Source organism: Haliotis asinina, chromosome 2 (assembly GCF_037392515.1).
Source record: "Haliotis asinina isolate JCU_RB_2024 chromosome 2, JCU_Hal_asi_v2, whole genome shotgun sequence".
Classification (NCBI taxonomy): Eukaryota; Metazoa; Mollusca; class Gastropoda; order Lepetellida; family Haliotidae; genus Haliotis; species Haliotis asinina.
Window position 1 is genome coordinate 14,331,102 of NC_090281.1, and position 16,933 is coordinate 14,348,034.

At 38.4% G+C, this 16,933-nt stretch overlaps 1 protein-coding gene across 1 annotated transcript; it reads right to left on the reverse strand.

The window, feature by feature from the left end:
* Nucleotides 1–2,282: 2,282 nt before the first annotated feature.
* LOC137273279 (vesicle-associated membrane protein 4-like) lies at nt 2,283–14,090 on the reverse strand. Its single transcript, XM_067805823.1, has 7 exons — nt 13,724–14,090; nt 10,920–10,966; nt 10,281–10,331; nt 9,539–9,639; nt 8,964–9,043; nt 8,772–8,823; nt 2,283–7,798 (listed from the first exon to the last, which is right to left on the reverse strand). The coding sequence occupies exons 1-7, from the start codon at nt 13,787–13,789 to the stop codon at nt 7,770–7,772; spliced, it is 426 nt and encodes a 141-aa protein (XP_067661924.1). The 5' UTR covers nt 13,790–14,090; the 3' UTR covers nt 2,283–7,769.
* Nucleotides 14,091–16,933: the final 2,843 nt, after the last annotated feature.

A 16,933-nucleotide genomic window follows, 5' to 3' on the forward strand; every position in this document is an offset into this window, starting at 1 on the left:
TGAAACACTGGATGTAATTATCATTACAGACCCAGTATATATTTATCCTTACAGTTGAAACACTGGATGTAATTATCATTACAGACCCAGTATATATTTATCATTACAGTTGAAACACTGGATGTAATTATCATTACAGACCCAGTATATATTTATCATTACAGACCCAGTATATATTTATCCTTACAGTTGAAACACTGGATGTAATTATCATTACAGACCCAGTATATATTTATCATTACAGTTGAAACACTGGATGTAATTATCATTACAGACCCAGTATATATTTATCATTACAGTTGAAACACTGGATGTAATTATCATTACAGACCCAGTATATATTTATCATTACAGACCCAGTATATATTTATCATTACAGTTGAAACACTGGATGTAATTATCATTACAGACCCAGTATATAATTATCATTACAGTTGAAACACTGGATGTAATTATCATTACAGACCCAGTATATAATTATCATTACTTTTATGCCACTAATTTCCTATGTTCAAGACCCAGGCAGTTTATCATTGATATGTTCAACACTTAAATAGAAGCATACCATTGGTAGAGAAAAGTATTTTGATATTTTAATATTCAATAAAATGGTTTCTGTTCAAGGTTTTCTGTTACTGTTTTGTTTGCCTCATCTGAAGTGTTTTTTTCATACACTGACATATATGTTTATACTGAAGATCATTTTGTCCCAGAGGTTTGCATCTAACGGAAAGCAGGGCGACTGTTTTTGGTGGTTCCCTCGGTCAATATTTTTCACTGCATGATTTCATGTGATATACATACTCTAAGGAAAAGTGGACGAAACTGAAATTTCAATTTGAATAGGAAGTATAAGCATTAAAAAGCTTTTCAAAGACGAACACGCCACCATTTTTCTAAATAACCACCTCTAAACACAAGGCTATAGTCTCACACAAATGCATGGGCTGTTATTCTTGATTATGACAGTTTTAAAGAGAAGTGATTGATCATTGTGAAATATTAATTTTGACAATCACCTTGCATCTTATTTGTTTCTAACCGTTTTCGTGTCATACATCAATGATCTTTCAAGAACAATTACTGTACTAACAACTATGACCCTAACGAAGTGTAATTGGTGATGAACTCTCAAAACATTCATTATTATCATTTCAACATTGATTCACTCCCATATCTCTCAGTATTTTTAGTCGAAAATCAGAGGATGAACTTCCCCAGCTACTTTTAAGAGTATAAATTATGTTTCTTGGACTACACTTTTTAACCAAGATCTTAGAATTTAAATTTGATTTGTCACCTGCACTGTTTCAGCCATATTCTTAAGAATATTAATTTCATTGCTCATACATTTTGAAACACCCCTTGGATTCTTCATAAAGGCATACATGGAATGGGTGGTTTTATTCTCGCAGCGCCACTATGATGAGCAGGGCAAACAGTTTTCACTGTGTCTGACAGGGAGGTTTACAGTTTGAATACAATGTCTTGTATGAATGGTCATCAAAGCCATCAAACCTGCCTATTTCCTTGGCACAGGAACCCTTGTCTTATGTGTTACACTGCTTAAAGCAAAATGCCCGCTATATCACGTCAGGGGAGACAGGGATTGAGCTTAACATAGTGTGCCCATGTGAGGATTCAAACTTCCCATCACATTTTTGTACTTTGGTCATTGAAGGGCATTGGAAGGGTTGCAAGAAAGGTAGTTTCGTTTGTCATAACCTTAAGCAGCATTTCAGTTATATCACTCTTGATGGGTCTATGTATGTGGTACCCTGTGGGTCCAAAGGGCTGATATGGGTCTAAGGAATTATACGGGTCTAATTAACAAGTTGATATGGGTCTAAGGGGGTGATACACGTCTAAGGAGTCGATATGAGACAACTGTTGTTTAAGGTGACGACTGGGATCGCGTGGTCAGGATCACTGACAGGTTGATGCATCTCATTGTATCCCAATTGCTTTGATTTATTTACAGACCACCATCATTTAACTGCAACAATGTCCAGAATTGTGTAAACAAGAAGCAAAGCCAAGACTAACTCTGTCCACCTGCTAATGACCTGTGTTCTTCCACTGAGCAACTCACAAACAACACCAGGACCGGGTGGTCAGGTTCGCTGACTTAGTTGACACGTCACTGATTCCCGATTATGCAGGTACATGGTCATTATGTTGATCGCTGGAGTATTTACAGACCGCCACCATATAACTGGAATATTGCTGAGTGCAGCGTAAAAGTAAACTCACTCATTCACTCCCTCACATGAACAAAATCCTTGATTCCAGATCATTTATTCAGTTTGTATGGGAAAGTCCGTTAAGATGTCCCAGATGTACAGGTAAAGGAAATATAGGACAACAATAAAATAATCAGAAAGCGTGACATAAAACACTGTACACAAGACCTACGACATGTGGCCATGGTGCCCCAAAACTTGACAAAAATATAAAGTCAAACCAATGTTTTCAGACAGGCAACAATTCAAATCTTTGCAAAGACACATGTACGTAGTGAACATAATATATACAACAAAAATATAACTATTTCAGTTGAATAAATTATTATCCTGATATTCATAGTTATGTATAAGTATCAGAAAATTATTCTGATGCATCAACATTCAAAGATACAGCTTCAGTAAAACGACATGTCAGTAATTCTATTTGTGACTATACGTGTTAACGAGTGTCTATAACACCAACTCTTACTGGAATATGAATACATATATGTCATCTGGAGTGTATCAGATTAATATTACATTATCAATCATAGGTGATGCCTCATGAAACAAAGCACCTGTTCAAGAGTAATTAAGAAGAAAGATATCTTGTACCATATTCAAGTGATTACAGATGCCAACCTCGTTCATCCAGGGCCCACATGCACAAAGAGGTGTCCGCACTATGACTATCTTAGGCCAAGGTTAGAGAAAGAGTTACAATCATCATAGCGCTAAAACTGCTTTTTGGGGGGCAGGTGAGCCCTTGATTATTTATTCTAACAGAAGCACCAATACCTGGTCAGCCTGAGACTGAACTTCATAGAAACCTTTGTATATTATCGGTGTGTAAACCATTAGTTGTGTGAAACCAAATTGAAAAAATTATGAAATACAGAATGAGACATTGTGTTCTTTATTGTGAAATAGGCTGTGGTTCAGTGTTACAACATAGCAGAATGCAGTATTCACCTAAAAAACACATGTCTTTCAAAAACTGAACAGATTTCTTAAACATTTCAATGCCATAAAAGAACTGAACTGTTGTCATAATCTGTCTGGGGAGAACAGGCTTAACTCAAACTTCAGTGAAGTGTCAGCCAAGAGGGGACTGCTCTATCCAGTGAATACAGTGATCATATTAAAGGCAACATACTTCACTATTATGCAACACAGAAACGTGACTCTAAACCCACTGATCTGCTCATTCATATACAGCTCCCTTGTAGGGAAAAGTCTACAGTGTGTAATACTTCCTGTTCCAGGTGATACAATGTGGCTTTGGTCATTAGGTGTCATTGGCCACAGAAGCCATATTTGTTGCTCTTGTTATCAACTATTGATTATTCACAGGCAGCTATGATACACACTGCTGTGTGAAGCATAAATCATTCAATATTCAATCATAATCAGATAGGTAGAAGTTTTTTCTTCATAAAAACTTCACAATTAAAATCATAAAATTTTGAGAATTTTATCCATTCCAATATAACATAAGTCATTGAAAGTTTGCTTTTTCAAGTAAATAGTTGAAAAAGAAATCATTTCAACCATAAGGCCAATGTTTTTCCATAATTATAAGCAAACATTCATAAAGAAAGTTATTTAAGACACCTTCACTATTGCACTGAATCACCTCGTATCTCATCTTATAATTACATATGACCAACAGAAGGAAAATAAAACATGGACATTAGGAAACATACAACTTAGTATGAAGCATCTGTCTCTACTCAGCATAGTGAAGACAATGGTTTAGATTACACAGTAAGTCTGGATTTAACCATACTTCATTAATATCCTGGCAGATGAATTTAATATTGGTGGAAAGCATTCACTGGGCACCAATTCAAAATGAGAGAATCCAGAGAGCTAAGGGATACAACTCTACAAGCATGTTAAGTCCCTCCGGTCACCTGGCAAACTGTGCCTTGATATGCACATAAGAGGATATGTACCTTGGGTTTGTCATTTTAGTATCACTGAGGGTCTGTTGTATGTTTGAAGGAAACATATGGTGGCACCATCAGACTCTGATGAAATTGTCAATAATGGCGCTGACTCATCAAAGATCCCAGGAGCACAGGTTTGTTGCTTTGTTGCACTCCACAATATTCCAGCTATATGGTCTTTTCTGAAAATAGTCGTGTTTGGACCAGACCATCCAGTGATCAATATCATGAGCATCGTTCTACGCAATTTGGATACGATGACATGTGTCAACAAGTCACCTGTTATGACAAGCATGGGTTATTGATGACCAATTATAACCAGGATCTTCATGGCTCTATAAGAGCAAAGGTGCTTTTAAGTTCACGCAATGCCTAAACATGCCTATTCGAGGAAGTACTGATTATTTAAATACACAGTCAATCAAGGCATATCCTACATAAACGCATCTTGCTACAAATACTATCATAACTGAGTGACAGTTGAAACAAGAGGCCCAAAAAGGAAATGCAGGACACGTAAGTTTAGTACAGGAGAATTTATCCGAGTACAAAAGACGTACTAATCAGTTGATGTCATTAGCTGCAAGACTTGAACAGAACATGACGTAACATTTTTGACACCCTTAACCTATCAGAATAATCACACATAGGAATAATCATGATATGCTAAGCCTACAGAACTTGTATTCACAATTCATGCATACTGATTCCTTATTAACTGCAGATCAGAGGAAGAATCAGAATTATGTCCACCAAGAATGTTTGACTTGAAGAAGAGATAAAAGCGTGAGTGTTGTGTCTGATGCTGCTTTGGGTGAGTGAGTGAGTGAGTGAGCTTTCAGCAATATTTCAGCAACATATCAACAGGGTACACCAGAAACGGGCTTCACACATTGTGCCCAAGTGGGGAATTGAACCCAGGTCTTTAGTGTGAAAAGTGAATGATGTTTAACCTCTCGACTGCCCTACAATGCTGCTTTGCACAGTATTATAATTATTTCACAAAACGTCAGCTCTTGTTGGGAAGAAAATTATCAAGGTCTTGATGTTAACGTCATCACAAAGGCATGGGTCAGAAAATCTTATCAAAGATTAATAACATTATCAAGACTACCTAAAACTTACAAGACAGACATGTTAAAACAGAGACTGAAAATATACCATTCCAAAAAAGGTAGGGGATATTGGATTTACAAGATTGATAAAATGCAATTGATAAAGTCATTTGGAGATGGATGATGAAGAGAAATTAGGGCAAAATGTGACAATTTCTCCCATTCCTTTGTAAATGTTTCATCTGTATGAATATATATTACTTTTTCTCATATGCACTGGCATTGGCTTGTGGTATGCTTGTAAAATGGAATATCCCCAACTTTTTTGAATGGTATCATTTCAGAAATGAAGAGAAAGTTCATGACTGGAAGGCTGACATATGCTGCTTTCTAAAAAACTCAGATACAACATACCTGGAAACACAGAGCGATCTTAGTGCAACGACGACCATAAATCACATACTCTAACATAATTTATGGCAGCTGTAGTGCAAAGATCACTTTGAACATCAGCTCCTGATTGTCTTAACAGGTTAGATGTGATCATGATGTTGCCGCTAAATATTCCCCACGTAATGACACAATGCCACGTGCATCGCTAATGTCACCTCCCATGTTGACCAATCATAAAATATATGTATGTTACCAAAGTAGCATATCTTGAGTGAGTGAGCTGGGTTTTACACCACTTTTAGCAATATTATAGCGATGTTTTAGCAATATCATAGGGGAAGACACTAGAAATGGGCATCACACATTGTAACCATGAACGGAATCGAACCAGGATCATAGCATGACAAGCAAACACATTAACCCCAATGCTCAAGTTACAGATTTGCAGAATATATTCATAGTCAAACAGCCCATAGCAGTTTGTGATCTTGTTGATGGATGTAAGTCAATATATAATTGTTCTTTAGTCATGAGTTCAATACTAATGCACATCTGTATAATTGTGCCCTGGTACAGTTGTGTCACTGTCATTTCGAAGGGGATTGTACTGTATGACCTGTATCAAGACACACTTGTGCCAAATGTTTGGTGAATCAATGTAAGTGATAAAGCCAAGGACGAAACAGGACTGAAAGGAACCAGCTCCAATACTCAGCCAGGACCACCATGGAAACACTGTGATTACAGCAACTGAAGGTTGAGGGAACACACATGGAAACACTGTGATTACAGCAACTGAAGGTTGAAGGGACACACATGGAAACACTGTGATTACAGCAACTGAAGGTTGAGGGGACACACATGGAAACACTGTGATTACAGCAACTGAAGGTTGATGGGACACACATGGAAACACTGTGATTACAGAAACTGAAGGTTGAGGGGATGACACCCATGGAAACACTGTGATTACAGCAACTGAAGTTTGAGGGGACACACATGGAATGCTCCAATTATATAACATCAGCAAATTGAGCAACTAAATCATTAAAAATTAACATGGTTATAAAACTTTCATCCATTATAACATCATCACTTCATTTTATTCTTAATTTTGTCTCATCATCATATGTTTTGCTTCATACTCTCAAAACCTGAACTAAGAGTTTCCACACAGACAAGGATGAGTGTGGTCCCAGATAATTTTTCAACATCAGAAGTGTATACTCCTTATTTTTTAATATTGGAGCACAGGAAAACCTTAGAACTTAAAATTCCACTTGAATGAAATTTAATGGAATAGCAATAATCTTGTGTTTCCTTTCATATATGCACTTTGACATTACTACTCATATGTAAACAGGTCAATAAACAATAAAACAATACTTTTTTTCATAAAAAATATAGATGTAAATGATTCTAAGATTGTACACAATTGCTGTGGTGCATATTTTTTATCCATACATATGCTGGTAAGGCCGTCACCTGGAGCCCAGAGCTAACACTGGCACCACCAACCACACAGCTCCAGTACTCATAGACACATCAATGTGCGACTAACAAGAAATGACAGTAACACACACAATTCAACATCATCAACTGACCACACACAAGTTACTAATCTGCTGTAAATTGAAGCAAGTCCATTGCTGATCTTGTGGATTGTTCAAACCACTGAAGCAAATATTTACATGCAAATCTGCACATCAAGTTTCTATTATTATGGCCAGTGCAAAAATATTTGTCATTTAATGTACAAGTCCAATGCCCGATTTTGGTGAAAAAATATATTTACTAATTTGAAGCATTATTCAGATATAACTATCCAATGTGATAGTGAACCCTTTCCAGTGACAGAGTGATTTCCACAGATCATTTAAAGACAACCTAGTATATCTAACCCTCAATATCAACTGATTTCAACCCACAAGATGTCCTGTTTCCATCTAACCCACTACTGTTACTTGTGTCACAACATCACATCCAGGTGTACACGGAGTAGGCGGGTGTATTCCAATCAAGATGTACTCTCATCAATGTGTACTCTCATCAGGGTGTACTCCCATCAAGGTGTACTCCCATCAAGGTGTACTCTGCATCCAAAGCAATGGCCGACTTCATTGCAATTCTCAGAGCTTTTGTCGTTATTGCTGAGACTTGATGATTATTGGAACTGAAAAATAACAGGATTATAGACTTGACAAATAGTCAGAAAGATCTTTGAAAGATATACACAGATGTGTGCAGATGAATATAGGGACAAGTGTAAGGTAAGGAGAAAGTATCTGACATCATCACTTGGTACATGTATTGGGTATGAAGAAACTACAGTAGAAGCTGTCTAAACAGGCACTTATTTGGACTGAAGAAATAATCCGGTTTAGACAATGTCCCAGATAATAGAGCTGATGATAAATGTACAAGCCACCGATGGGACTGACATTTTATGTTGGTGTTAACAGCTTGCTGGATTTGACCGATGCCGGTTTTGACAGTTTCCACTCTACTGCGCCTGGGGGTGTGGTGGGCGATCTGGCTTAAGCACCAGGCTAGTGATCAAATGAGCTTAATATGCCAGGATTGAGCCCACCTGTGACATGGGGTTAAAACCTTGCAGTCAACTTTGTGTGCATACTCTGTCAGTGTTGTCACAACCCTGAGTGTACCATACCCTGTCTACATACTCAGGGATTGGTTAGTGAGTTACCACCTAGTTGGGGGTACAGCAACATGCAGGAAACTCCAACAAAGCGCTGTGTGTTGCATGTGTCCCAGTCCACCCAGCTGTGAATGGATATCTCGTAAAAGCCAAATTAACTTGGTGCATCTGAATGGCTGCAAGAGTTGCATGATCCCCAGGGAGTTGAGATTGAAAAATACTATGTGCCATTGAGATTTACATCCAATAAACGATGGAAAAACCATGCGCTTTTGAGCAGCTGGATATTGGTGCTATACCAACATTATTATAATAATAATAACAATTACACAATAACTATAACTGGAACAATAACTAAAATCACCACTAGGGACAAGTAGTGGGCACAAGTCTTTACTACTGTAGCTAGTATTGCTACCTGGGACAAGTATTGGCTACAAGTATTTAGTACTGTCTACAACACAGGGCTACCTGACTAGCTACTTACTTATGATGATGGCCAGCACAACCACAACCACGATAGCCAGGATTATCTTCATCTGAAATATCAGCAAACTCATGAGTCACAGGTACTGAACTATGAATGTTTAACTCCAGTGTTGCATCTATGTTCTACACATCTTAATACTTTGAATCAGGATACATGTAGGAACGCTGGAACATATCCTCTGTTACTTACCCGACAGTTCTTCCACCACATGGATCTCTGCAGACCCTTGGCTCGGGATCGGAACATGTCAGAGTTGCTGGCAAGACTGTCTGTAATCAGGGAGTGGAAGTAAATATCTGTTCACCTACATGTTTCACAAGACATCTAGCTCTATGAAACATTATAACAGAAATTATCCAGAAGGCTACTGACACACATTGTTTGTTTGATGTTTAATACCACACTTTAAAATATTTCAGATATATGATGGCAGGCTGTAAATAAACAATCAATTGACTGCCCCATCAACAAACTTGACATACATAGATGTTTTTTTTGGTTCCTTAATACTTCGTTAAAGTGAGTTTGTAAGTGAGTGGGTAGGTGGGTCTTGAGAGAAGCAGTGTGTACCTAGGACATCTGCAAGGTATGTAACCATAGTAACCTGAGGGTTTGTTTGGTTAGATTACAGATGGCTTCCTCCTTCCTGGAACCAGACACCGGTTTCATTTGTTGGTCACTATACATGAGATAACAATGTCATGGATGTTGTACACTCTGTGTAACCACTATAACATTGTGAGTCCGTGCTGACTGATCCATACCTGATTTGTCCTGTAGTTCATCAAGACGCTCACCACGATCCAGAACCTTGCTTACATTGTTCTTCATGACGTCCACCACATCATCCACCTGGTTCTGCAGTCTGTAACAAGAGTCATCAATCATGTAGCTAGCTGTACAACATTATACAAAATATAGCAGGCTGTACAACAGTGTACAATAGACACCAGGCTGTACAACAGTGTACAATACATACAGGGCTGTACAACAATGTACTATACATACCAGGCTGTACAACAGTCTACAATTCATACCAGGCTGTACTGCATTGTACAATACATACAGGGCTGTACAACAGTGTACAATACATACACGGATGTACAACATTATACAATACATACCAGGCTGTACTACATTGTACAATATGTACCAGGCTGTACTACATTGTATAATATGTACCAGGCTGTACAACATTGAGCAATACATACCAGCCTGTACAACACTGTAGAATATACCCGGCTGTACAACAGCATACAATATATATCCTGCTGTACAATACTGTGCAACATACAATCAGGTTGTGCAATATTGTTATATATACTTCACACTGTATGTGACTGTACAATACACACTAAGCTATACAACACTGTACAGTCTACACCGGGATATTCTAAATATACAATCATGTAATAAAAGAAAAGATAAACTATCGCGGTCAACATCGTCAAATTCTTTCTCATGAGGCACATGACTAATCTGCTAAACCTTGCTCGATATGCTTACCTAGATATTTTCGGGTCCGATCTGAGATTGTTTGTCCGCACTGAGGGACCCCTGTGGAATAAAAATAACCACAATGATGTCAGTGAGTAACACTTCAAAAGAAGTCCATCTGTGTTCAGTGGTTGCAGATGTGACTAAGATCATTAAAAATATTCACCAATAAACAAACAAAAACAAAAATTAGCTGCTGACTTAGGTTCTAATATCTGCCTTCAAGGTCCAGATAACCCTGTCAACATTGGTCACCCTCAGTCATGTTTAACCAAGCATCCCAATGCTTTCATCCTGTCCATGTTAGTGAGTATCAAATGTCAGTTTATGACTTACAACAGTAACTGTGGAAAGATTAGTTTATAACTGGTTCCCTAGTTCTTGTATTTATGCATTTACTTTATTTCCCAAATGACAAATTAACATGGAACCCCACTTGCTTGATACCACAGAGTGATTGAGCTGTATCTTACACTGCTTTTAGCAATATTCCAGCAAAAGGGATTGCGAAGGGACACCAGAAATGGGCTTCATACTTTCTACCCATGTGGGAATTCGAACCTGGGTCTTTGGCGTGATGAGCAAACACTGAACCACTAGGCTATCCCATTGCCCTTAGATTCCATAGAAAAACCATAGAAACAATACCTGAGAAAGAAATCCTCGTCAGAATCATCTCCATCGAGCAGTCCTTGCTGAAAATACCAACAAAGGATTTGTATTACATGATATCATATAAGCTGTATAGTTATGGCAATGTCATGCTGACAAGAAGGGTTATATAACACTGTCATGTATATCACTGATGATATACATCATATCATGTAATGTAATAGAAAAGTGTGAAAGAAGGATGAGAACGTCCTTTTAATTTACTCAAGTTTATATGCTTTCCATCATAACAACTGTAATCAGGGTAATATGTATTTGTGCATCAAAATATATACTACCGCCATCTACTGGCAGTTGGTTACCATGGTTACATGTTTCTCTGTATGGTCAGGTTCCATAATGAAATTGTTTCATACTGCATTATTCAACTGACAATCAACATGATATTCAACAACTCACGTAGACAATAAATTGAATAATGCTAAAATCATCTGCCATATGGCAACTTGTGAACTAATACTCTAAGTAACTAACTAAGCATTTAGTTCCTCTAATCATTAATCTGTATTTGTCCATAATACCCTCAACATATTATATATAATTATATAATATGCTGTAAAACTGTATTGCAAATGTAAATGAATTATCACCATTGGTCAAACTTGACGATGTGAGCTTATGTTTGCTTAGCAGCAAAGCCTGAATAGACAGGTTTTCAGTTAACCGGGACAGAAAGTCACCAGCAATGTAACTTCTAGTGTCACAAACTTTTCAGCAATAGGATATGCTAATGTCTGATACATTTGTTGTATCACAGTGTTCTCGGAAGGATAAATTCAACAGATATTTTCTGTATCCGTTAGGGTCATATACAGATACCGATGCAAATTAGACGGGTCATATGCAAATTTTAGGAATTACTTTCACAGTGTAAACAAACATGGCGTCAAGGGTCGGTGATCGTGTCCGGATTGACGGCCATGGTTACAGTATGGTCAGTCCTTTGATCCATGGTTATGACAGTTTGAGTACATTATGAATCAAATATAGAAATCCATAGGTTTGCGAAGATACCAAAGACAGTTTCTCAACCGACTGTCAGTGTTAGCGAGAGGATGGCATAGGAATCCAGGTGCACAATGTCACGCGAACATTAAAGTGTATTTGGTGTTCAAAAGGGTAATTGAAATCTTCTGAAATTCCACACAAATTTTTTTGTTATTTTTCAAACATAAGCTAAGATTTGTTGACAACAATGCGTTCTTTAACATAAAGCTTACTGGGAACTAGAAGACGTAATGCACTCAAATGAGTGATCAGTACAAACTTGCGTCACCAGGCTTGTGACGTCATGTATTACTACACACATACTTGTGACGTCATAGATATGCAGGCACATCCCATGAAATTTAGTTTCATGATCTGAGGCAAATGAAATCGTATTTTTTTTAAATTATAAAGTAAGAATGACACTGTATGGTAAATAGGTTATCACGCTCATGTGTGTGGGGATAGTTAATATCCTGCATTACGAATAAACACTATGCATTTAGCTCGCCAAGGTTTGCTAAATACAATGTTTATTCCTAATGCAGTATATTAACCATTCCCATACACACTCATTTGATAACCTATATTGCTCAGAGCCAGGTTCACCTTCCACAGGGTGATCTGGGAACAGAAGCCAGCTTCTATGCTCTCACTCCTACTGATGCCATTGTGTTCACATTGTTTAGTGATGGAACATTTAACCAAATCCCCAGTTACAGAGATAGACTGGTGTATCAGAAGAACACAGTATCCAGGAATATCACCTTCACACTCAGCAGACCATGAAGGTCCGGGTTTGAATAAGCCTTCAGTAACCCATGCTTGTCATAAGAGACATCTAACGGGATCGGGTGGTCAGGCTTACTGAACTGGTTGACACGTCATCAGTTCCCAATTGTGCAGATCCATGCTCATGCTGTTGCTCACTGGATTGTCTGGTCTAGACACAATTATTTACACACCACCAACACTATAGCTGAAATATTGCTAAGTGCAGCATAAAACTAAACTCACTGACTCACTCACACTCAGCAACATACAGACATCAATAGAGAACCTTGTCTGTATGAAGGCAGGAGATTGAAAACAGCATATGTTTCTTGGGAACCATCAAGTGTGCCAATAAATTAAACAATACTTATGGAAACTGAATGACTTGATATCATATCATAAAGCTTATGGATTTAGGAACGGACAGATAAGGGGTAAGCATTATCTATAATCAAATGCCCAAGTTGCCAACAACACTACTCCCTACCATTGAAGTTACAGTCCTAGACTAACTAACTAGAGAAACATCTAGTTTCTGAAATGAATGGACTGTATACAAAAATTGTTTCTTTGTACAGTCAGTGAAACATGTGGTAATTTAAGTTTGCATGAGCACCATTGGGTGTACTTGTTTTAGGGGACTATAGTCTGTCTTAAAGTCTCTCCACCTGCACCACATTATCTCCTCAGCATGTTCTGCAATGCTTAGCCCTAAATGAAGAAAGTCTGGACTTCCCAACTCACATTGGGCTCCTTTTCAATTCAAATGGAATTATTCGTTTCCACCAAACTTTTATGAGGTGTTAGTTTAGACAGACTAACACCAATGGGTTAGTCACAAGTCCACAATGTCAGTATTGTTTGCTATGAGTACCATGTTACTTTGCACCCCTGAATACACACACAACTGAACCAGATCAAGGAAACGGAAAAAAAATATTTTGAGGAATACATATGTTTTCCTAAGGATTTGCACTCCGTGAACACGGAAGCACTCAATAACTCAAAACATCAGGTACCCGTTCGACGTCATGGGCTGATCTGAGGTCCGAACTGTCTGGTATTCTGGCAAACTTGGGAGGCATCTTGAGGTGTAAAAGCGGTATCAAATGCACACAGTCGTCAAAAAGCAATTTCCTTCTTCAGCAAGGAAGTACAAGAAATAAAAGCAACGTTGTTTACAAGTAAAGTTACTGGTTTTCGGCCGATACCATCATACCAGTCGATCATGTATCATAAGTCGCTCTCTTGGTTAACAGATTAACCAATCACCGTGGAACCCATCACGAAGCAAATCACAATAAAACAACTAATCCCTTTCGTATAGATTTTCTTTCGTCGTAACGTGACACATTCAGTTAGAAGCCTTCTTCCAGGAGAGTTCTCAAATGGGAGGTAACTCGTTGTATAGTTGTCTCCCTTCTACTATTACGCGTTATTTGGTGCTGATCTTATGAATCTATTGAATGATTTGGAAAAAATAGATATGGTTATGAAAATGTACAGATTGGCAAATTTGATGTCAGGGACATAAAATTACAACATATTCCCTCCATCAAGGTCAGATCACAGGTACCAGGTGTAAGCATGCTGGTGCGCTCTTTGTATGAAAGGATTGCGAAAAGTGGAGGGGGTGGGGGGGTGTGGGGGGGGGGGGTCCTGGGACAATATGATAACTTGTCTTTTTCATTATTGGAGTATTGTACGAATACTTGGAGGTTATTTTGATACTTTATCTGCGCATCAACAGTGAGTATAGTCAAATTATAGTAACAGCTGGATTGATGATATCTGTGTTTTAATGAGGAATGATAAGCAGTGGTGTTGCTTTCTTAATTATTGGTTAAGCTGACTTAGATTAAATATCCTAACATCAGGTTTAATGTCTTATTGCCATCCTTTCAAGTTTCCAATAACAATCTCTGTCAACTCGTGCATGATAGAATTTCCAGAGAATTGACAGAAGCGTTTTATTCCTTACATCTCCGGGTACTCGATTCCGTTTGGGGTCAATACATGCGGGTACACGATTCCAATTTTCTCCTGCCAGTCTCAGCCTTGCATTGAATGCTGTCTTTTAGAAAATATAATCATCATGGTCTCAAGCACCGTATCGCTTGTTGTGTATCTTTTGTCACGTTAAGGCAAATGTGTTCGAGAATAGGCTCAATCGTTGATTGCCATCTTGTCAATCACGCACCTGACGTTAGACTGATCACCTGATAAGCGACATTGTTTACCGCCCTTTATCTACAACGATACATGGACCTCCCGCCGTATGGTGTAACGGGCGATTGCTGAGTGTCCTGTTTATTTCCAAATTGATAAACATAATCAATCAGTTTACCCCTGCTGACATGATTACCGTGATCGTGCTCTACTGTCAATCAAGATATGATGAACACTGCCGAGTGTCAGGCTAACACCTGGTTTTGTCACTTATTGTAAAGAGAGAGAGAGAGAGACAGAGACAGAGAGAGACAGAGACAGAGAGAGAGAAAAGAAAAAAGGGGGTGGGGGATGAGCCCGTAATAAGATTATTAATTGTCATGAGTTTAATAAATAATGAAACTCAGAGAAAATTGGCGAATTCTTAAAAAAAAACTTTACACAAAAAAGGCAACTGTCAACATGCATGATATTTGCACTAGCATTTAAGCAATTTGATACCGACCCTCGTGAAATTCATTTTCATTCGGTTTGCAGTTGGTTCCTCCAACTTAGTGGAGTAATTCATGTTCGATGTCACCACATATATACACGTAACATAAGTGCTTTAGGCGAATCTAAACTTTTGGTGGGTAGTGTATAAATTGTTCTATACTGGTGCATTTTTACAAAATGTTAACGGTAAATATAATAATCTGTTTCCAAGAATCATACTAATCGCTCATAATCACTTGGTATATACCTATAAGCTACTCACTGCTCTGGTCTTTTTTCGTTGTATATTGTCTAATACTAATAAAAGAGCAATATGCATGAAGTGCTTGTACATAAAGTGAGGCTTTAAAATAACACAAACACCAGCAACTTTAAGAAATATGTCAGTCCTGGACATGGAGATAGAGAGGAGGTAGGGAAAATGAAAAATAGAGGGAAGGGGGAGTGCAGACGGGGAAGGGAGTTGGAGGAGATTGTTCTAGACAGGCACATACAGGTGATATGGCCTGATCACGATGTAAACCTTCTAAAATGCCAAGCAAACAGTTCCGCTGAGGAAAAATATCACAGTACCTCAGAAGACGAATGATTGCAAAATGTGATGAATGGACCTCACGCCATTCACTGGCGATATGGCGTGATCACAAATTCACGCTATTCCGGGTATGCCCACCCACGCCTTTGTTTATATTAACCATCTGCACGGCCCCTGGTAGCTCCATGAATGGGTCGACGCAGGGTGTACTGTATCAGCTGATACAACCTCTGGGCATAAAAGCACTCTAGTACAACAGCACGTATCCTTCGACTATCCATCTGTTGTGATATAGGGTGTTTGGGAAGCCTGATAGTTAAAGCGTTGGCTCGTCACGTGGAACACCCGGATTCGGATCCCGACAATGTGTGAAACCCATGTTCCCCGCCGTGATGTTGTTGCTTAAACCACAACTCACTAACTCAGTCAGTCAGTGTTGTGATATGAGGGACCATTCATAATTTATGTACAAAATCTGTAACTCCCCTCTCCTCATACCATAATTTCTAAGCATACCTTTAAAACATTTTTAGATATGAAATTGCCCATGTACAAATAAATTATGGACGGTCTCTAAACTGGCCAAACTTCACACCAGTAATTACGTTTAGTACCTGATTAGAAATAATCGACGCACAAAATAAAGGCCATCCAATCAAATTACGCCCATCAGCCAGATGGTTTCTAGATGGATTCTGTGCAAAGTTACTGATAAATATTGGTTAAAGTGTTCGCTCGTAACGGAGGTCCGGGTTCGATTCACCACATGGGTACAAGGTCACGATAACAGCCAACACTTCACACGCTTTCCCTAACACCCCTACAAACACATCCTATTCCGGAGGTATCTACCTGCCAACTCTGAACACGCCATGCATATACCTACAGTGACAAGAGCGTCTGATACCTTCTTACCTGGAGAGTAGATGTCGTCGACTACGGAAGGCTGACAGTGATGTTAAACGCACTGATCCTGAAGCAAGGCTGGGGAATCCATCTATGTTTTTCTACAATTACTGCATAGTTTATG